Genomic DNA, 24,973 nt, shown 5'->3' with positions numbered 1-24,973 from the left:
TACATCACCATCAACATCTCCTACATCACCATCATCATCTCCTACATCACCATCATCTCCTACATCACCATCATCTCCTACATCACCATCATCATGTCCTACATCACCATCATCATGTCCTACATCACCATCATCTCCTACATCACCATCATCATCTCCTACATCACCATCATCATGTCCTACATCACCATCATCTCCTACATCACCATCATCATCTCCTACATCACCATCATCATCTTCTATATCATCATCTCCTACATCATCATCATCTCCTACATCACCATCATCATCTCCTACATCACCATCTTCTACATCATCATCTCCTACATCACCACCATCATCTCCTACATCACCATAATCATCTCCTACATCACCATAATCATCTCCTACATCAACATCACCATCTCCTACATCACCATCATCATTTCCTACATCACCATAATCATCTCCTACATCACCATCATCATCTCCTACATCACCATCATCATCTCCTACATCACCATCATCATCTCCTACATCACCATCATCATCTCCTACATCACCATCATCATCTCCTACATCACCATAATCATCTCCTACATCACCATAATCATCTCCTACATCACCATAATCATCTCCTACATCACCATCATCATCTCCTACATCACCATCATCATCTCCTACATCAACATCATCATCTCCTACATCAACATCATCATCTCCTACATCACCATCATCGTCGTGGGTTTGATCCCGACCCCTAACGATATCTGCTGTAGATTTGGAGTTTGTGTGTCTCTCTCATCATCACGGTGGCTAGGAGATGTTGACTACCTCGCCTGGTATACAGGAGGCTGTGGGTTCAATCCAGACGCCTGCTGCTGTAGATTTGGAGTTTGCGTGTCTCTCATCATCACGGTGGCTAGATGTTGACTACCTCGCCTGGTATACAGGAGGTCGTGGGTTCAATCCCGAGTCCTGCTGCTGTAGATTTGGAGTTTGCGTGTCTCTCTCATCACAGTGGCTAGATGTTGACTACCTCGCCTGGTATACAGGAGGTCGTGGGTTCAATCCCGAGTCCTGCTGCTGTAGATTTGCAGTTTGTGTGTCTTTCTCATCATCATCACGGTGGCTAGATGTTGACTACCTCGCCTGGTATACAGGAGGCTGTGGGTTCAATCCCGAGGCCTGCTGCTGTAGATTTGGAGTTTGTGTCTCTCTCTCTCATCATCACGGTGGCTAAGAGATGTTGACTACCTCGCCTGGTATACAGGAGGTCGTGTGTTCAATCCCGATGCCTGCTGCTGTAGATTTGGAGTTTGCATGTCTCTCTCATCATCACGGTAGCTAGGAGATGTTGACTACCTCGCCTGGTCTACAGGAGGTCGTGGGTTCGATCCCGACCCTGACGATGCCTGCTGCTGCTGCTGTATATTTGGAGTCTGCGTGTGTCTCTCTCATCATCATCATCATCACGGTGGCTAGGAGATGTTGACTACCTCGCCTGGTCTACAGGAGGTCGTGGGTTCAATCCAGACGCCTGCTGCTGTAGATTTGGAGTTTGTGTCTCTCTCTCTCATCATCACGGTGGCTAGGAGATGTTGACTACCTCGCCTGGTATACAGGAGGTCGTGTGTTCAATCCCGAGTCCTGCTGCTGTAGATTTGGAGTTTGCGTGTCTCTCTCTCATCATCACGGTAGCTAGATGTTGACTACCTCGCCTGGTATACAGGAGGTCGTGGGTTCAATCCCGAGGCCTGCTGCTGTAGATTTGGAGTTTGTGTCTCTCTCTCTCATCATCACGGTGGCTAAGAGATGTTGACTACCTTGCCTGGTCTACAGGAGGTCGTGGGTTCAATCCCGAGGCCTGCTGCAGATTTGGAGTTTGCGTGTCTCTCATCACAGTGGCTAGGAGATGTTGACTACCTCGCCTGGTATACAGGAGGTCGTGGGTTCAATCCCGACCCTGACGATGCCTGCTGCTGCTGCTGTATATTTGGAGTCTGCGTGTGTCTCTCTCATCATCACCACGGTGGCTAGGAGATGTTGACTACCTCGCCTGGTCTACAGGAGGTCGTGAGTTCAATCCAGACGCCTGCTGCTGTAGATTTGAAGTTGACCTGTCTACATGTCTCTCTCTCCCCGTGGTCGCGTGGACTTCTATCCGGGCCCTCCGGCTCTCCGTTCCACATTTAGAAACGCGCGCTCAGAGTGTTTGGCCGCTGCTATAAAATGTCCACGTGATGATGACGACGACAAGCCACTTCGTGCAATTATCACTTGTGATAGCCCAGCTCGCTTCTGGAATATAGCTCAGTGAGGGGGGGGGGGGGAGGGGCTTACCTGGTAAAATTACACGAAAAATTGTTTAAAAGTCCACACATCGGCCAGGGCCGACTGAAAGACTGAAATGAATCTGACGGAGAGTTTCATGGCTTTTATTGTCGGCAAATCCACTCACTCACACACTCACCCACACTCACCCACACACACTCACTCACACACCCACTCACCCACTCAATCACTCACTCACTCACACACCCACTCACCTCACTCACTCACATACCTACATATTCACCCACTCACCCACACATCCACTCACACACCCACATATTCACCCACTCATCCACACATCCACTCACACACCCACTCATACACTCACTCACTCACACACACCCACTCACACACCCACCCACCCACTCACACCCATTCATACACCCACCCACCCACTCACACATCCCTTCATTAACTCACCCAGAGATAACCCCCGTGTAGCCTCTAACAGGCTGTACGGGCAAGTGCTGTTAGCGAGTAGCGCCTACTAAGGCTACCGGCACTGTGGCACACGAGGGGGTGGGTGGTCAGCACCACGCCTGACCGCCTTTGTCTCCCCAGTGGCGATGTTCACTACTACACACCGCTACACCAGGTGCCATGGGTCGACTGCTGTGCCAGGCTAGGTGCAGGAGGTCGTCATGGGACAGACCCAGCAGGTGCCGTGTGTCGACTGCTGTGCCAGGCTAGGTGCAGGAGGAGGTCACGGGACAGACCCAGCAGGTGCCATGGGGTTGACTTGACTACGATGAGCTGGCAAATGCACCAGCTGTACCTCCTACCCACTCACCCACCTACCCACCCACTCACTCACTCTGTAGAACAGGAGTAGAACACACAAACTCCACTCACTCACTCTGTAGAACAGGGGTAGAACACACAAACTCCACTCACTCACTCTGTAGAACAGGGGTAGATCACACAAACTCCACTCACTCACTCTGTAGAACAGGGGTAGATCACACACACTCCACTCACTCTCTCTGTAGAACAGGGGTAGATCACACAAACTCCACTCACTCACTCTGTAGAACAGGTGGAGATCACACACACTCCACTCACTCACTCTGTAGAACAGGAGTAGATCACACACACTCCACTCACTCACTCTGTAGAACAGGGGTAGATCACACAAACTCCACTCACTCACTCTGTAGAACAGGGGGAGATCACACAAACTCCACTCACTCACTCTGTAGAACAGGGGGAGATCACACACACTCCACTCACTCACTCTGTAGAACAGGGGGAGATCACACAAACTCCACTCACTCACTCTGTAGAACAGGAGTAGATCACACACACTCCACTCACTCACTCTGTAGAACAGGGGTAGAACACAAACTCCACTCACTCACTCTGTAGAACAGGGGTAGATCACACAAACTCCACTCACTCACTCTGTAGAACAGGGGGAGATCACACAAACTCCACTCACTCACTCTGTAGAACAGGTGGAGATCACACACACTCCACTCACTCACTCTGTAGAACAGGGGGTAGAACACACAAACTCCACTCACTCACTCTGTAGAACAGGGGTAGATTACACACACTCCACTCACTCTCTCTGTAGAACAGGGGTAGATCACACAAACTCCACTCACTCACTCTGTAGAACAGGGGTAGAACACACAAACTCCACTCACTCACTCTGTAGAACAGGGGTAGATCACACAAACTCCACTCACTCACTCTGTAGAACAGGAGTAGAACACACAAACTCCACTCACGCACTCTGTAGAACATGGGTAGAACACACAAACTCCACTCACTCACTCTGTAGAACAGGGGTAGATCACACAAACTCCACTCACTCACTCTGTAGAACATGGGTAGAACACACAAACTCCACTCACTCACTCTGTAGAACATGGGTAGAACACACAAAGTCCACTCACTCACTCTGTAGAACAGGGGTAGATCACACAAACTCCACTCACTCACTCTGTAGAACAGGGGTAGAACACACAAACTCCACTCACTCACTCTGTAGAACAGGGGTAGAACACACAAACTCCACTCACTCACTCTGTAGAACAGGGGTAGATCACACAAACTCCACTCACTCACTCTGTAGAACAGGGGTAGATCACACAAACTCCACTCACTCACTCTGTAGAACATGGGTAGAACACACAAACTCCACTCACTCACTCTGTAGAACATGGGTAGAACACACAAACTCCACTCACGCACTCTGTAGAACAGGGGTAGATCACACAAACTCCACTCACTCACTCTGTAGAACAGGGGTAGATCACACAAACTCCACTCACTCTCTCTGTAGAACAGGGGTAGAACACACAAACTGCACTCTCTGTAGAACAGGAGTAGATCACACAAACTCCACTCTAGAACAGGGGTAGAACACACAAACTCCACTCACTCTGTAGAACAGCAGTAGAACACACAAACTCCACTCTAGAACAGGAGTAGAACACACAAACTCCACTCTAGAACAGGAGTAGAACACACAAACTCCACTCTAGAACAGGAGTAGAACACACAAACTCCACACCGAGAGAGCGGGGATCGAACCCAGGCCACGCCTCGGTCGAAGCGTCACCACCGCAACTTGCCTCCCGCCTCTTCCTCCGCTGCCGCCAACTTTGCGAACGAAACCAAAACGCCGACACGGCTGCGGCACTCATCCAGCAGCGGATTGAGCACGGCCGCTGCTGATGACGACGGCGGTGACGGTGGTGACGGTGGTGATGGTGGTGGCGGTGGTGACGGCGGTGGTGACGGTGATGACGGTGGTGGCGGTGGTGACGGTGGTGACGGTGATGGCGGTGACGGTGGTGACAGTGGCGGTGACGGTGGTGGTGGCGACGGTGATGGTGGTGGTGACGGTGATGACGGTGGTGGCGGTGGTGACGGTGATGACGGTGGTGGTGACGGTGGCGGCGGTGACGGTGGTGGTGGTGGTGACGGTGGTGGTGGCGACGGTGGTGGCGGTGGTGACGGTGGTGACGGCGGTGACGGGGTCGCGGTGGTGGTGGCGGCGGTCAGTCCTCCACGTCGAGTCCGTAGTTGCCGTAGAGGTCGCGGGTTGTGATGCCACGAAGGACGGCTACACGGGTCACGACCACCCGTGGCGGTGGTGGTGGTGGTGTAGGTGGTGGTGGTGTAGGTGGTGGTGGTGTAGGTGGTGGTGGTGTGGGTGGTGGTGGTGTGGGTGGTGGTGGTGTAGGTGGTGGTGTTGTAGGTGGTGGTGGTGTAGGTGGTGGTGGTGTAGGTGGTGGTGGTGTGGGTGGTGGTGGTGTGGGTGGTGGTGGTGTAGGTGGTAATGGTGTAGGTGGTGGTGGTGTGGGTGGTGGTGGTGTAGGTGGTAATGGTGTAGGTGGTGGTGGTGTGGGTGGTGGTGGTGGTGTAGGTAATGGTGTAGGTGGTGGTGGTGTAGATGGTGGTGTAGGTGGTTGGTGGTGGTGGTGTAGGTGGTGGTGGTGTAGGTGGTGGTGTAGGTAGTGGTGGTAATGGTGTAGGTGGTGTAGATGGTGGTGGTAATGGTGTAGGTGGTGGTGGTGTAGGTGGTGGTGGTGTAGGTGGTGGTGGTGTAGATGGTGGTGTAGGTGGTAATGGTGTAGGTGGTGGTGGTGTAGGTGGTGTAGGTGGTGGTGGTGTAGATGGTGTAGGTGGTAATGGTGTAGGTGGTGGTGGTGTAGGTGGTGTAGGTGGTGGTGGTGTAGGTAGTGTAGGTGGTAATGGTGTAGGTGGTGTAGGTGGTGTAGGTGGTGGTGGTGTAAGGTGGTGGTGTAGGTGGTGTAGGTGGTGTAGGTGGTGGTGGTGTAAGGTGGTGGTGTAGGTGGTGTAGGTGGTGTAGGTGGTGGTGGTGTAAGGTGGTGGTGTAGGTGGTGTAGGTGGTGTAGGTGGTGGTGGTGTAGGTGGTGGTGTAGGTGGTGGTGTAGGTGGTGGTGTAGGTGGTGTAGGTGGTGTAGGTGGTGGTGGTGTAGATGGTGGTGTAGGTGGTAATGGTGTAGGTGGTAATGGTGTAGGTGGTGGTGTAGGTGGTGGTGGTGGTGAAGGTGGTGGTGGTGTAGGTGGTGGTGGTGTAGGTGGTGGTGGTGTAGGTGGTGGTGGTGGTGGTGTAGGTGGTGGTGTAGGTGGTGGTGGTGTAGGTGGTGGTGGTGTAGGTGGTGGTGTAGGTGGTGTAGGTGGTGGTGGTGGTAGTGTAGGTGGTAGTGGTGGTGTAGGTGGTGGTGTAGGTGGTGGTGGTGGTGAAGGTGGTGGTGGTGGTGTAGGTGGTGGTGGTGTAGGTGGTGGTGGTGTAGGTGGCGGTGGTGTAGGTGGCGGTGGTGTAGGTGGTGGTGGTGTAGGTGGTAATGGTGTAGGTGGTGGTGTAGGTGGTGGTGGTGGTGAAGGTGGTGGTGGTGTAGGTGGTGGTGGTGTAGGTGGTGGTGGTGTAGGTGGTGGTGGTGTAGGTGGTGGTGGTGGTGGTGTAGGTGGTGGTGTAGGTGGTGGTGGTGTAGGTGGTGGTGTAGGTGGTGTAGGTGGTGTAGGTGGTGGTGTAGATGGTGGTGTAGGTGGTGTAGGTGGTGGTGGTGGTAGTGTAGGTGGTAGTGGTGGTGTAGGTGGTGGTGTAGGTGGTGGTGGTGGTGAAGGTGGTGGTGGTGAAGGTGGTGGTGGTGTAGGTGGTGGTGGTGTAGGTGGTGGTGTAGGTGGTGGTGTAGGTGGTGGTGTAGGTGGTGGTGGTGGTGTAGGTGGTGGTGGTGGTGTAGGTGGTGGTGTAGGTGGTGGTGTAGGTGGTGGTGGTGGTGTAGGTGGTGGTGGTGGTGTAGGTGGTGGTGGTGTAGGTGGTGGTGTAGGTGGTAATGGTGTAGGTGGTGTAGATGGTGGTGGTGGTGTAGGTGGTGGTGGTGTAGGTGGTGGTGGTGTAGGTGGTGGTGTAGGTGGTGGTGGTGGTGTAGGTGGTGGTGGTGGTGTAGGTGGTGGTGGTGGTGTAGGTGGAGCCAACAGGAGGGTGAGGATCAGGAGAGAGACACAGAGAGAGAGGTGGACATGTGTGAATGAACGGTGGTGTCTGTGCGTAGCAAACATCGCCAGCACTGGGGAGACAAAGGCGGCCGGGATTGGTGCTCACCACCCACCCCCTCGTGTGCCACCGTGCCGGTAGCCTTCACAGGCGCTACTCGCTAACAGCACTTGCCCCTACAGTCTGTTGAGGCTACACGGGGGATCTTTGTCTTTGGCGTGCGGTAGTGTGGTAGTGGTGGTACAGTGGCAGTGGCACTGTGCAGTTAGTGGTCGTGGTGCAGTGTGTTAGCATCACAGCGTGTAGAGCAGTGCGTTAGTTTCACCGTGGTAGTGCAGAGCGGTAGTGCAGCTTGTGTTAGTTTCACCGTGGTAGTGCAGCGTGTGCTAGTATCACACGGTGCTAGTAGTGCAGCGTGGTAGTGCAGCACGGTAGTGCAGCGTGGTAGTGCAGCGTGGTAGTGCAGCGCGGTAGTGCAGCGTGGTAGTGCAGCGCGGTAGTGCAGCGTGGTAGTGCAGCGCGGTAGTGCAGCGTGGTAGTGCAGGGCGGTAGTGCGGCGTGGTAGTGCAGGGCGGTAGTGCGGCGTGGTAGTGCGGTGTGTGGTAGTATCACACGGTGCTAGTAGTGCAGAGCGGTAGTGCAGAGCGGTAGTGCGGCGTGTGCTAGTATCACACGGCGCTAGTAGCGCGGAGCGGTAGTGCAGTGCGGTAGTGCAGAGCGGTAGTGCAGTGCGGTAGTGCAGTGCGGTAGTGCAGGGCGGTAGTGCAGGGCGGTAGTGCAGTGCGGTAGTGCAGGGCGGTAGTGCAGGGCGGTAGTGCAGGGTGTGCTAGTATCACATGGTGCTAGTAGTGCAGCGTGGTAGTGCAGAGCAGTAGTGCAGGGCGGTAGTGCAGCGCGGTAGTGCAGCGCGGTAGTGCAGCGCGGTAGTGCAGGGCGGTAGTGCAGGGCGGTAGTGCAGGGCGGTAGTGCAGGGCGGTAGTGCAGAGCGGTAGTGCAGTGCGGTAGTGCAGGGCGGTAGTGCAGGGCGGTAGTGCAGGGCGGTAGTGCAGGGTGTGCTAGTATCACATGGTGCTAGTAGTGCAGCGCGGTAGTGCAGAGCAGTAGTGTGACGCGGTAGTGCAGGGCGGTAGTGCACTCACCCAGCTGACCCAGCAGGCTCTGCGCCGCGTCCTTCAGCTCATTGTAGTCGTGCAACTTGCGGATGTGGACATCCAACTCGTCTAGACTGCAGCCTCTGTGCAGCACGCGCACAACAACAACATCAACAACATCATCAACATCAACAACATCATCAACATCATCAACATCAACAACAACATCAACAACATCATCAACATCAACAACAACAAAAACAACAACATCAACATCATCATCAACATCATCATCAACATCATCATCAACAACATCATCAACATCAACATCATCAACATCATCAACATCAACATCAACAACAACATCAACAACAACAACATCAACATCAACAACAACAGCAATATCAACAACAACATCATCAACATCATCATCAACAACATCATCAACATCATCATCGACATCAACATCATCATCGACATCAACAACATCATCAACAACAGCAATATCAACAACAACATCATCAACATCATCATCAACATCATCATCAACAACATCATCAACATCATCAACAAAACAACATCAACGTCAACAACATCAACAACAACATCTACAACAACATCAACAACATCTACAACAACATCTACAACATCAACAACAACAACATCAACAACATCTACAACAACATCATCAACAACATCAACAACAAAACATCATCATCAACAACATCATCAACAACATCAACAACATCTACAACAACATCTACAACAACTACAACAACATCAACAACATCAACAACAAAACATCATCATCAACAACATCATCAACAACAACACCATCAACATCATCAACAACATCAACATCATCAACAACATCATCAACAACATCAACAACATCTACAACAACATCAACAACAACATCACCAACAACATCAAACACAACAACCTCAACAACAACATTAACAACATAAACAACAACATCAACAACATCATCAACAACATCAACAACATCTACAACAACATCTACAACAACTACAACAACATCAACAACATCAACAACAAAACATCATCATCAACAACATCATCAACAACAACAACAACAACAACATCATCAACATCATCATCAACAACATCATCAACATCATCATCGACATCAACAACATCATCAACAACAGCAATATCAACAACAACATCATCAACATCATCATCAACATCATCATCATCAACAACATCATCAACATCATCAACAAAACAACATCAACATCAACAACATCAACAACAACATCTACAACAACATCAACAACATCTACAACAACATCTACAACAACATCAACAACAACATCAACAACAACATCAACAACATCTACAACAACATCTACAACAACATCACTAACAACATCTACATCTACAACAACAACATCAACAACAAAACATCATCAACAACAACATCATCAACATCATCATCAACAACATCATCAACAACATCTACAACAACATCTACAACAACATCTACAACAACATCAACAACACATCATCATCAACAACATCATCAACAACAACATCATCAACAACATCAACAACATCTACAACAACATCAACAACAACATCTACAACAACATCATCAACATCAACAACATCATCAACATCATCAACAACAACAACATCATCAACAACATCAACAACATCATCAACATCAACAACAACATCAACAATATCATCAACATCATCATCAACATCAACAACATCAACAACAACATCATCAACATCAACAACATCAACAACATCATCAACAACATCAACAACATCAACAACAACATCAACAACAACATCACCAACAACATCAAACACAACAACCTCAACAACAACATTAACAACATAAACAACAACATCAACAACATCATCAACAACAACACCATCAACATCATCAACAACATCAACATCATCAACAACATCATCAACAACATCAACAACATCAACAACAACAACATCATCAACATCAACAACATCATCAACATCATCATCAACATCATCATCATCAACAACATCAACATCAACAACAACATCAACAAAAACATCATCAACAACAACATCAACAACAACATCATCAACATCATCAACAACAACATCAACAACATCATCAACATCATCATCAACAACATCATCAACATCAACAACATCAACATCATCAACAACATCAACAACAACATCAACAACATCATCAACATCATCAACAACATCAACAACATCATCAACATCAACAACATCAACATCAACAACATCATCATCAACAACAACATCAACAACCTCAACAACATCAACAACAACATCATCAACAACATCAACAACAACATCAACAACATCATCATCAACAACAACATCAACAACATCAACATCATCAACATCAACAACATAATCAACAACAACAACAACATCATCAACAACATCATCATCATCAACAACATCAACAACCTCAACAACAACATCAACAAAAACATCAACAACAACCTCAACAACATCAACAACAACCTCAACAACATCAACAAAAACATCAACAACATCAACAAAAACATCAACATCACTATATCAACAACATCAACCTCCACAACAACATCAACAAAAACAACATCAACAACATTAACAAAAACATCAAGATTAAAAACAACATCAACAACAACAAGAACAATAACAACAACATCAAGAACAACAACATCATCATCATCAACAACAAAGTAGCATTGTAAAACTACTTAAGGACATCGCACCGACTGAGTAACTGACTAAGATGCCATCGATCCACAACATTTCGTTTACCGATCCGCCCTGCCACTGGAGGTCCACATTGTTTCTTACCGGCGATTAATTTTCGATTAACGATTCATTTCCCTTTAAAGCTTCTTTCGTGACTGCAGCAGGGATTCATCTTGTTGGTTCTTTCGGTAAAGTCATCACGTAGAAGGGAGATAATGAAATAATAAAAATAAAACATAATAAAATAATTACATTTCGATTTAAAGCTTTCGTGACTGCAGGGATTCATCTTCTTGGTTCTTTCGGTAAAGTCACGTAGAAGGGAAGTAATAAAATAATAAAAATAAAACTTAATAAAATAATTCTCACGACGTTTCGGCCACAACGCAAGCAGCCGTCCTCAGGTGAAGAACAGGTCTGTCGGGGAGACAGCGTCTGAATGAAACACCACCAGGCTTGGCAGCGTATATTTAAGCTGGGTTGGAAGGGGAAGAGCGCCTTCACCTGAGGACGGCTGCTTGCGTTGTGGCCGAAACGTCGTGAGAATTGTATTATTTTATTATTTCCCTTCTACGTGACTTTACCGAAAGAACCAAGAAGATGAATCCCTGCAGTCACGAAAGCTTTACATCGAAATTCATTCTAAATTCCTCTGTTGATATGTACATTTCTTTATCAAGGCGCATTCCTCCTCTAACCCAGCTTAAATATACGCTGCCAAGCTTGGTGGTGTCTCATTCAGACACTGTCTTTCCGACAGCCCTGTTCTTCACCTGAGGACGGCTGCTTGCGTTGTGGCCGAAACGTCGTGAGAATTGTATTTTATTATGTTGTATTTTTGTTATTTTATTACTTCCCTTCTACGTGATGACTTTACCGAAAGAACCAAGAAGAATGATAGGAAATTATCGATAATCAGATTAGGAAACACTCGTTCAATTATAATTTCAATTGACGATGGTTTCCGTGGAGCCAGTTAATGTCGTTAACCCTTCTGTACTTTTAATTTTAACCGGGAAAGGCTTCACTGATTCTAGATTTGAAGCTTTCGTGACTGCAAGGATTCATACTCTTAGGTTTTTTCGGTAAAGTCACGTAGGTAAAACATTAATTAAAATGAATAAAAGTAAAATACAAATAAAATAAAAATCACGACGTTTCGGAGGCAACACAAGCTTCCGTCTTCAGGTGGAACAGTCACAGCACGATAGCTGCATCAAGTGATACCACAACCACAACCACAGCAATCGTGCTGTGACGGTTCCACCTGAAGACGGAAGCTTGTGTTGCCTCCGAAACGTCGTGATTTTTATTTTATTTTTATTTTACTTTTATTCATTTTTATTTTTGTGACTTTACCGAAAAAACATAAGAAGAATTTACACCATTGGAACCTCATTTGCCAGTAAAAAATATGATAATTGATTTGTTACCCTTTTATCTGGCAACAAAACTGACACCTTTTTTTTACAAGGAGTCATGTTTGCATAGACCACAATACCTGCAGTCATAATGCAAACAAAAAACACAACTCTGATAATGTATGCACTGTCCTTGATGTTGATTGGTCCACACCCGAGACAGCTTTCCTTAGAGCCTAGTCTCACATGGGTTGGACCAGATGACACAAATAAAACACAACTCTGATAATGTATGTGCACTGTCCTTGAAGTTGAGCCTTTTGGTGTCATCTGGTCCAACACCATGTGAGACTAGGCTCTAAGGAAAGCTGTCTCGGGGTGTGGACCAATCAACTTCAAGGACAGTGCATACATTATCAGAGTTGTGTTTTTTGTTTGCATTACGACCGCAGGTATTGTGGTCTATGCAAACATGACTCCTCGTAAAAAAAAAGGTGTCAGTTTTGTTGCCAGATAGAAGGGTAAAAAAACAATTATCAACCAAAGAAGGCTTCACTGATCTGCTGTGTCGCTCGTTTGTCAGAAGCCACCTTTGCCATCACAAATGATAGAAGCTGAACCCAGCGGCTCATCATCATTATCGTCGTCGTCGTCACGTGGAAAAAATTAATAGGGGCAGGTAAATACTCTGAAAGCGTGACGCTGATTTTAAATGTGGAGGGGATAAACCCAGAGGACCCTGGAGAAAAATTCACGCGACTACGGGGAGAGAGAGAGACGCAAACTTCAAATCTACAGCAGCAGCAGGCATTGTCAGGGTCGGGATCGAACCCACGACCTCCTGTAGACCAGGCGAGGTAGTCAACATATCCTAGCCACCATGATGATGATGATGATGAGAGAGAGACGCAGACTTCAAATCTACAGCAGCAGCAGCAGGAATCGTCAGGGTCGGGATCGAACCCACGACCTCCTGCACCACCTGCACCACCATCACCACTCACCACATTAACACCACCACCACCACTCACCACATTAACACCACCACCTGCACCACTCACCACATTAACACCACCACCTGCACCACCATCACCACTCACCACACCACCACCATCACCACTCACCACAGTAACACCACCGGCACCTGCACCACCACTCACCACATTAACACCACCACCACCACCACCTGCACCACCATCACCATCACCACCACCACCACCGCCACCAACTTCACCCCCGCCACACCCGCCAGCCACTCACTGCGCCTTGAGCTGCCCGATCTCCAGGTCCACGGCTGCGGTACGGTCCCGTACGTTGTCCATCTCGCAGCGGAGGGACTCCTCGTCCCCTGGCCACGTCGCCGCCGCCTTCGCCCTGGGGACCTGCCCAGATTGAGGAGGAGAAGCGAACCACCGAGGAGCACCGGGCGGTGAGACTCGGTGTTCCCATCTTTTTCTGGCGACAAAAACGGGCGTTGAGATGCGCTCGTTGACGTGCCAAGCTCTTACATTGACATGTTATTCTCTCACATTGACATGTTATTCTCTTACATTGATATGTTATTCTCTCACATTGACATGTTATTCTCTTACATTGACATGCTAATCTCCTACATTGACATGCTAATCTCTCACATTGATGTGCTAATCTCTTACATTGACATGCTAATCCACTAGGCTCTAAGAAAAACTGTCTTGGGTGTGGACCAATCAATTTCAAGGACAGTGCATACATTATCAGAGTTGTGTGTGTTTTTGTTTTCATTCCGACCGCAGGTATTGTGGTCAATGCAAACATGACTCCTTGTAAAAAAGGTGTCAGTTTTGTTGCCAGATAAAAGGGTATAAAACCAATTATCACATTTTGCTACTGGCAACGGAGGTACCAATGGAGTAATTCACATCGTTTGTGTGTTTTTTGCGGGCGGGGGATAATTGTATAAATGTTGTGCTTTGTGGCGTTACAAAAATAAATAATGTACCCGTAAAAACAAAGTTTTTCACTATAAATCCTTTATATGCGTGGCGGCTAGAGTCCTCTCGTCCTCTGGCTTGAGATGGCTGCCACCTATGGGTCAGATGATTGTCTGGCAGCATTAAACAATTGGTAACTAAATATTATATTTTTGTCCTAAAAAGTGTAAAATTTTGGAAATTTTTGTCACGAACATTGTCAGCTCGATTGCATCACGGGAAGTGGGTTAAAAAACGAGCGAAAGATTTGCACGGTCGTAAGCGCGCAAGCAAGCAAGCAAGTGAACTTAATATAAAGCATTTAAAAATACTCAACCGGTGACTTGAATTTGGCTCCGAGTTTCTTGGAGAATCCTTGAGGGGTCCTGAGAAAACGACACGGAACCAGATTCAGCACCGTCACGTACTTGCCGGGACAGCGGCGGTGGCGGCTACGCTGCACGCGGCTGCCCGTTAGGGTTGGTGTGTCACGCAGAGACGGGCGGTGAAATCTTCACTCCTAAAGAACCTTCAAAGACTACAAAACAACCTCCTGGCACGCGTCGTCATTGCCCACACTCATCACCGTCTCGACTCGCTCGCCTGACTCCGTGCCCTCCACTGGCTACCCATCGCCAGTAGGGTCACGTACAAGACCGCTGCACGCGGCTGCCCGTTAGGTTGGTGAATCACGCACAGAGCGAAAACTCCACTCCTAAAGAAACTTCAAAGACTACAAAACAACCTCCTGGCATGCGTCGTCATTGCCCACACTCATCACCGTCTCGACTCGCTCGCCTGACTCCGTGCCCTCCACTGGCTACCCATCGCCAGTAGGGTCACGTACAAGACCGCTGCACGCGGCTGCCCGTTAGGTTGGTGAATCACGCACAGAGCGAAAACTCCACTCCTAAAGAAACTTCAAAGACTACAAAACAACCTCCTGGCATGCGTCGTCATTGCCCACACTCATCACCGTCTCGACTCGCTCGCCTGACTCCGTGCCCTCCACTGGCTACCCATCGCCAGTAGGGTCACGTACAAGACCGCTGCACGCGGCTGCCCGTTAGGTTGGTGAATCACGCACAGAGCGAAAACTCCACTCCTAAAGAAACTTCAAAGACTACAAAACAACCTCCTGGCACGCGTCGTCATTGCCCACACTCATCACCGTCTCGACTCGCCTGACTCCGTGCCCTCCACTGGCTACCCATCGCCAGTAGGGTCACGTACAAGACCGCCTGCCTCTGCCACGACCCCTTCACATCCGCCTGCCCGCCCCGTACCTCTCTTCATGATTGACAACTTGCAGCTCGGCGCACGGCAGATGCCTGCGCAGCGCGCCTACTCACGACCTCCTCTCGATACCAATGGGGACTAGGCTCTAAAGAAAGCCGTCTCGGGTGTGGATCAATCAACTTCAAGGACAGTGTATATTATTATTATCATTATCAGAGTTGCTTCTTTTTGTTTGCTTTTTTGACTACTTGTGTTGTGGTTATTGCAAACCTGATGCCTTGAATAAAGGTGTCAGTTTTGTACCAGATTAAAAGGGTAAAAACCTACTACTATATTTTGCCACTGGTAAAGGAGGTCTCATAGTGTTAATGCTTACCCCGAGCTCTCAATACTCTGATATTGCACTGTGTTTGAGTTGTACGCCTTCTGGTGTCATCTGGTCCAACACCAATGGGGACTAGGCTCTAAAGAAAGCCGTCTCGGGTGTGGATCAATCAACTTCAAGGACAGTGCATATCATTATCATTATCAGGGTTGCTTCTTTTTGTTTGCTTTTTTGACTACTTGTGTTGTGGTTATTGCAAACCTGATGCCTTGAATAAAGGTGTCAGTTTTGTACCAGTTTAAAAGGGTAAAAACCTACTACTAAGATCCAGGATGGTCACCGTATCTATGCGCCGCTTCTCGGTGGCAGCCCCAACAGTCTGGAACGATATCATCCCTCTGCACATTCGCAGCATCACCTCAATCGCCTCCTTCAAGAGACACTTAAAAACTCACCTCTACAACCACGTGCTTTCGAGCGACTCTGAGCTTGGCTCCGCACCTCTGAGTTGCGGCCACTACGTCTGCAAATTTGCGCGCGTTACAAATTTAACTATTATATTATTATTCTATCCGAGGAGCCGTATCCCTGGTTCTGCCAGGATAGAAGGCGGTACAGCAGCAAAGTGCGGACTCATCTCCACCCTGCTCCACACCTACCGTGGGCATCGGGGAGTCGTATCCTGCATCTGCCAGGAGGGATTGCAAAGGCAGAGACTAATCTCCATCGTATAGTAGTAGGTTTTTACCCTTTTAAACTGGTACAAAACTGACACCTTTATTCAAGGCATCATGTTTGCAATAACCACAACACAAGTAGTCAAAAAAGCAAAGAAAAAGAAGCAACTCTGATGATAATAATAATAAAAAGAATCTTCATCTTCTTGGTTCTTTCGGTAAAGTCACGTAGAAGTGAAATAAAAAAATACAAAACAATATTTTTTTATATTTGTATTATTTTATTGTTTTCTATTTTTATCATTTTCTATTTGTATTATTTAATTAGTTCCCTTCTACGTGACTTTACCGAAAGAACCAAGAAAATGAATCCCTGCAGTCACGAAAGCTTTAAATCAAAATGTAATCTCCATCTGTTACACACTTCCGTTGGGACAAAAGCTTAGACTAATCTCCATCTAGTAGTAGGTTTTTACCCTTTCAACTGGTACAAAAACTGACACCTTTATACAAGTCATCATGTTTGCAATAACCACAACACAAGCAGTCAAAATGCAACTCTGATGATGATGATGATATGCACTGTCCTTGAAGTTGATTGGTCCACACTCGAGACAGCTTTCCTTAGAGCCTAGTCTCCATTGGTGTTGGACCAGATGACGCCAAAAGGCAAGATGTCTCATAATCTCCATCTGTTCCACCGCAGAGTGTGTACTAATATCAATCTGTTCCATCTCACTCCATCTTCTAATACACCTGTGCGTGGACTAATCCCCATCTGTTCCATCTCACTCCATCTTCTAATACACCTGTGTGTGGACTAATCTCCATCTGTTCCATCTCACTCCATCTTCTAATACACCTGTGTGTGGACTAATCTCCATCTGCTCCATCTCACTCAATCTTCTAATACACCTGTGTGTGGACTAATCTCCATCTGCTCCATCTCACTCAATCTTCTAATACACCTGTGCGTGGACTAATCTCCATCTGCTCCACGTAATTTTCGGTGCGGGTTGAGGAGGTGCCATATCCTGACTCGGCAGGATGCAGGGCAGCAAAATGTGGACTGATCCTGGCTGGTGATGACTAAGGCCTTCATCCAGCAGTAGATTGACCACGGCTGGTGATGACTAAGACCTTCATCCAGCAGTAGATCGACCACGGCTGGTGATGACTAAGGCCTTCATCCAGCAGTAGATCGACCACGGCTGGTGATGACTAAGGCCTTCATCCAGCAGTAGATTGACCACGGCTGGTGATGACTAAGGCCTTCATCCAGCAGTAGATTGACCACGGCTGGTGATGACTAAGACCTTCATCCAGCAGAAGATTGACCACGGCTGGTGATGACTAAGGCCTTCATCCAGCAGTAGATTGACCACGGCTGGTGATGACTAAGACCTTCATCCAGCGGTAGATCGACCACGGCTGGTGATGACTAAGGCCTTCATCCAGCTGTAGATCGACCACGGCTGGTGATGACTAAGGCCTTCATCCAGCGGTAGATCGACCACGGCTGGTGATGACTAAGGCCTTCATCCAGCGGTAGATCGACCACGGCTGGTGATGACTAAGACCTTCATCCAGCGGTAGATCGACCACGGCTGGTGATGACTAAGGCCTTCATCCAGCTGTAGATCGACCACGGCTGGTGATGACTAAGACCTTCATCCAGCGGTAGATCGACCACGGCTGGTGATGACTAAGGCCTTCATCCAGCTGTAGATCGACCACGGCTGGTGATGACTAAGGCCTTCATCCAGCTGTAGATCGACCACGGCTGGTGATGACTAAGGCCTTCATCCAGCGGTAGATCGACCACGGCTGGTGATGACTAAGGCCTTCATCCAGCTGTAGATCGACCACGGCTGGTGATGACTAAGACCTTCATCCAGCGGTAGATCGACCACGGCTGGTGATGACTAAGGCCTTCATCCAGCAGTAGATCGACCACGGCTGGTGATGACTAAGGCCTTCATCCAGCAGTAGATTGACCACGGCTGGTGATGACTAAGACCTTCATCCAGCAGTAGATCGACCACGGCTGGTGATGACTAAGGCCTTCATCCAGCAGTAGATCGACCACGGCTGGTGATGACTAAGGCCTTCATCCAGCAGTAGATTGACCACGGCTGGTGATGACTAAGGCCTTCATCCAGCAGTAGATTGACCACGGCTGGTGATGACTAAGGCCTTCATCCAGCAGAAGATTGACCACGGCTGGTGATGACTAAGGCCTTCATCCAGCAGTAGATTGACCACGGCTGGTGATGACTAAGACCTTCATCCAGCGGTAGATCGACCACGGCTGGTGATGACTAAGACCTTCATCCAGCGGTAGATCGACCACGGCTGGTGATGACTAAGGCCTTCATCCAGCGGTAGATCGACCACGGCTGGTGATGACTAAGGCCTTCATCCAGCAGTAGATCGACCACGGCTGGTGATGACTAAGGCCTTCATCCAGCTGTAGATCGACCACGGCTGGTGATGACTAAGGCCTTCATCCAGCTGTAGATCGACCACGGCTGGTGATGACTAAGGCCTTCATCCAGCTGTAGATCGACCACGGCTGGTGATGACTAAGGCCTTCATCCAGCGGTAGATCGACCACGGCTGGTGATGACTAAGGCCTTCATCCAGCTGTAGATCGACCACGGCTGGTGATGACTAAGGCCTTCATCCAGCAGTAGATCGACCACGGCTGGTGATGACTAAGACCTTCATCCAGCAGTAGATTGACCACGGCTGGTGATGACTAAGACCTTCATCCAGTAGTTTATCGACCATGGCTGGTGGTGATGATGATGGTAGTTTCGAGACTGATGTTGTGGTGCCATCTAGCGAGATTTTAGAGACGTTAACAACGTTTCTAGACCCCGAGTTTAATAAACTCAAGTGGCCGTGGTTGACCAACCCATCATCATCACCAGCCATGGTCGATAAACTACTAGATGAACACCTCCCCCAACCCATCATCATCATCACCAGCCATGGTCGATAAACTACTAGATGAACACCTCCCCCAACCCATCATCATCATCACCAGCCATGGTCGATAAACTACTAGATGAACACCTCCCCAACCCATCATCATCACCAGCCATGGTCGATAAACTACTAGATGAACACCTCCCCCAACCCATCATCATCATCAGCCATGGTCGATAAACTACTAGATGAACACCTACCCCAACCCATCATCACCAGCCATGGTCGATAAACTGATAGATGAACACCTACCCCAACCCATCATCACCAGCCATGGTCGATAAACTGATAGATGAACACCTACCCCAACCCATCATCACCAGCCATGGTCGATAAACTACTAGATGAACACCTCCCCCAACCCATCATCACCAGCCATGGTCGATAAACTACTAGATGAACACCTCCCCCAACCCATGATCATCACCAGCCATGGTCGATAAACTACTAGATGAACACCTCCCTCAACCCATCATCACCAGCCATGGTCGATAAACTACTAGATGAACACCTCCCCCAACCCATCATCATCACCAGCCATGGTCGATAAACTACTAGATGAACACCTCCCCCAACCCATCATCACCAGCCATGGTCGATAAACTACTAGATGAGCACCTCCCTCAACCCATCATCATCAGCCATGGTCGATAAACTACTAGATGAACATCTCCCTCAACCCATCATCACCAGCCATGGTCGATAAACTACTAGATGAACACCTACCTCAACCCATCATCACCAGCCATGGTCGATAAACTACTAGATGAACACCTACCTCAACCCATCATCACCAGCCATGGTCGATAAACTACTAGATGGACACCTCCTCAACCCATCATCACCAGCCATGGTCGATAAACTACTAGATGAACACCTACCTCAACCCATCATCACCAGCCATGGTCGATAAACTACTAGATGAGCACCTCCCTCAACCCATCATCATCAGCCATGGTCGATAAACTACTAGATGAACATCTCCCTCAACCCATCATCACCAGCCATGGTCGATAAACTACTAGATGAACACCTACCTCAACCCATCATCACCAGCCATGGTCGATAAACTACTAGATGGACACCTCCTCAACCCATCATCACCAGCCATGGTCGATAAACTACTAGATGGACACCTCCTCAACCCATCACCACCAGCCTTGGTCGATAAACTACTAGATGGACACCTCCTCAACCCATCACCACCAGCCATGGTCGATAAACTACTAGATGGACACCTACCTCAACCCATCATCACCAGCCATGGTCGATAAACTACTAGATGGACACCTCCTCAACCCATCACCACCAGCCATGGTCGATAAACTACTAGATGAACACCTCCCTCAACCCATCATCACCAGCCATGGTCGATAAACTACTAGATGAACACCTCCCTCAACCCATCACCACCAGCCATGGTCGATAAACTACTAGATGAACACCTCCTCAACCCATCACCACCAGCCATGGTCGATAAACTACTAGATGAACACCACCCTCAACCCATCACCACCAGCCATGGTCGATAAACTACTAGATGAGCACCTCCCTCAACCCATCACCACCAGCCATGGTCGATAAACTACTAGATGAGCACCTCCCCAACCCATCATCACCACCAGCCATGGTCGATAAACTACTAGATGAGCACCTCCCCAACCCATCATCATCACCAGCCATGGTCGATAAACTACTAGATGAACACCTACCCCAGCCCATCATCACCAGCCATGGTCGATAAACTACTAGATGAACACCTACCCCAACCCATCATCATCACCAGCCATGGTCGATAAACTACTAGATGAACACCTACCCCAGCCCATCACCACCAGCCATGGTCGATAAACTACTAGATGAACACTTAACCCATCATCATCATCACCAGCCATGGTCGATAAACTACTAGATGAACACCTCCTCAACCCATCATCATCATCACCAGCCATGGTCGATAAACTACTAGATGAACACCTACCCCAACCCATCACCACCAGCCATGGTCGATAAACTACTAGATGAACACCTCCTCAACCCATCATCACCAGCCATGGTCGATAAACTACTAGATGAACACCTCCTCAACCCATCATCATCATCACCAGCCATGGTCGATAAACTACTAGATGAACACCTCCTCAACCCATCATCACCAGCCATGGTCGATAAACTACTAGATGGGCACCTCCCTCAACCCATCATCACCAGCCATGGTCGATAAACTACTAGATGAACACCTCCCCAACCCATCATCATCACCAGCCATGGTCGATAAACTACTAGATGAACACCTCCTCAACCCATCATCACCAGCCATGGTCGATAAACTACTAGATGAACACCTCCCTCAACCCATCACCACGAGCCATGGTCGATAAACTACTAGATGAACACCTCCTCAACCCATCACCACGAGCCATGGTCGATAAACTACTAGATGAACACCTACCCCCACCCATCACCACCAGCCATGGTCGATAAACTACTAGATGAACACCTACCAACCCATCATCATCAGCCATGGTCGATAAACTACTAGATGAACACCTCCCCCAACCCATCATCACCAGCCATGGTCGATAAACTACTTGATGAACACCTCCACTAACCCATCATCATCACCAGCCATGGTCGATAAACTACTAGATGAACACCTCCCCCAACCCATCATCACCAGCCATGGTCGATAAACTACTAGATGAACACCTCCTCCAACCCATCATCACCAGCCATGGTCGATAAACTACTTGATGAACACCTCCACTAACCCATCATCATCACCAGCCATGGTCGATAAACTACTAGATGAACACCTCCCCCAACCCATCATCACCAGCCATGGTCGATAAACTACTAGATGAACACCTAACCCATCATCATCATCACCAGCCATGGTCGATAAACTACTAGATGAACACCTCCCCCAACCCATCACCACCAGCCATGGTCGATAAACTACTAGATAATCACCTCCTCAACCCAACATCACCACCAGCCATGGTCGATAAACTACTAGATAATCACCTCCTCAACCCAACATCACCACCAGCCATGGTCGATAAACTACTAGATGAACACCTCCCTCAACCCATCATCACCACCAGCCATGGTCGATAAACTACTAGATGAACACCTCCCCAACCCATCATCATCAGCCATGGTCGATAAACTACTAGATGAACACCTCCCCCAACCCATCATCACCAGCCATGGTCGATAAACTACTAGATGAACACCTCCCCCAACCCATCATCACCAGCCATGGTCGATAAACTACTAGATGAACACCTCCCCCAACCCATCATCATCACCAGCCATGGTCGATAAACTACTAGATGAACACCTACCCCAACCCATCATCATCACCAGCCATGGTCGATAAACTACTAGATGGACACCTACCTCAACCCATCATCACCACCAGCCATGGTCGATAAACTACTAGATGGACACCTACCTCAACCCATCATCACCACCATGGTCGATAAACTACTAGATGGACACCTCCCTCAACCCATCATCATCAGCCATGGTCGATAAACTACTAGATGGACACCTCCCTCAACCCATCATCATCAGCCATGGTCGATAAACTACTAGATGAGCACCTCCCTCAACCCATCATCACCAGCCATGGTCGATAAACTACTAGATGAACACCTACCCCAACCCATCATCACCAGCCATGGTCGATAAACTACTAGATGAACACCTCCTCAACCCATCATCACCAGCCATGGTCGATAAACTGCTAGATGAACACCTACCCCACTCTATCACCAGCCCTATCCATAAAAACAAAGACATCTAATTTTAGATTTGAAGCTTTCGTGACTGCAATGATTCATACTCTGAGGCTTTTTCGGTAAAGTCACGTAGGTAAAACATTAAATTAATAGAAGTTATAATAGAAATAAAATAAAATAAATTACTATTATTAATTATATTTTTATTTAAATAAAATAATAATTATTACTATTATTACTGTACTTCCATTAATTATATTTTTATTTAAATAAAATAATAATTATCACTATTATTACTTCCATTAATTAGCTTTTTATTTAAATAAAATAATAATTATTACTATTATTACTTCCATTAATTAGCTTTTTATTTAAATAAAATAATAATTGTTACTTTTATTACTTCCGTTAATTATATTTTTATTTAAATAAAATAATAATTATCACTATTATTACTTCTAATAATTATATTTTTATGTTTTACCTACGTGACTTTACCGAGAAAGCCGTAAAGAGAAAAACATTTAATTTTAAGTAGCTAAGTTAAACACTGCAAACTTTGTTTCTTTCGCTAAAGTCACGTATAAAGAAGAAAATAATATATTAAAAAATAAAATTAATAGAAGTCATAATATAAATAAAATAAAAATTAATACTATTATTAATTATATTTTTATTTAAATAAAATAAAAAATATTACTATTATTACTTCCATTAATATTTCATTTAAATAAAATAATAAGTATTACTATTATTACTTCCGTTAATTATATTTTATTTAAATAAAATAATAATTGTTACTTTTATTACTTCCATTAATTATATTTTTATTTAAATAAAATAATAATTGTTACTTTTATTACTTCCATTAATGATATTTTTATTTAAATAAAATAATAAGTATTACTATTATTACTTCCATTAATTATATTTTTATTTAAATAAAATAATAATCGTCACTATTATTACTTCCATTAATTATATTTTTATTTAAATAAAATAATAATTATTACTATTATTACTTCCATTAATTAGCTTTTTATTTAAATAAAATAATAAGTATTACTATTATTACTTCCATTAATTAGCTTTTTATTTAAATAAAATAATAAGTATTACTATTATTACTTCCATTAATTAGCTTTTTATTTAAATAAAAAAATAATTATTACTATTATTACTTCCGTTAATTAGCTTTTTATTTAAATAAAATAATCATTGTTACTATTATTACTTCTAATAATTATATTTTATTTTTTACCGACGTGACTTTACCAAGAAAGCCGTAAAGAGAAAGACATTTAATTTTAAGAAGCTAAGTTAAACACTGCAAACTTTGTTTCTTTCGCTAAAGTCACGTAAAAAGAATAAGATAATAAATTAAAAAATCGCACACTACGACGTTTCGATTGCAACACAAGCAATCGTCATCATCAGGAATAAAAGAAAGAAATAGCAACAAAAATCTAACCAAATTAAGATAAAAAACAGCAACTCGCTCGCCTCCTCAGCGGACGCTGTCTGCACACGGGCGTCGTGGAGCCCACGCCGC

At 46.6% G+C, this 24,973-nt stretch overlaps 1 protein-coding gene across 1 annotated transcript; it reads right to left on the bottom strand.

Annotated features, from left to right (window-relative positions):
• Positions 1-2,401: 2,401 nt before the first annotated feature.
• On the bottom strand, positions 2,402-24,971 carry SWI5 (SWI5 homologous recombination repair protein; the record flags this gene model as incomplete). The annotated part of the gene is made up of 5 exons (XM_061580087.1): positions 2,402-5,389; positions 8,428-8,522; positions 13,746-13,867; positions 14,775-14,823; positions 24,925-24,971. Coding segments are annotated over 5 exons (378 nt in total), but the record flags the coding sequence as incomplete, so codon positions are not given.
• Between the last annotated feature and the right edge of the window lie 2 nt (positions 24,972-24,973).

The sequence above is a fragment of the Lethenteron reissneri genome, chromosome 71 (assembly GCF_015708825.2).
Source record: "Lethenteron reissneri isolate LAM-NWPU_2019-01 chromosome 71, ASM1570882v1, whole genome shotgun sequence".
NCBI lineage: Eukaryota > Metazoa > Chordata > Hyperoartia > Petromyzontiformes > Petromyzontidae > Lethenteron > Lethenteron reissneri.
The sequence above is the reverse complement of the archived record's forward strand: the minus strand, read 5'-3'. Positions and strand labels throughout refer to the sequence as shown.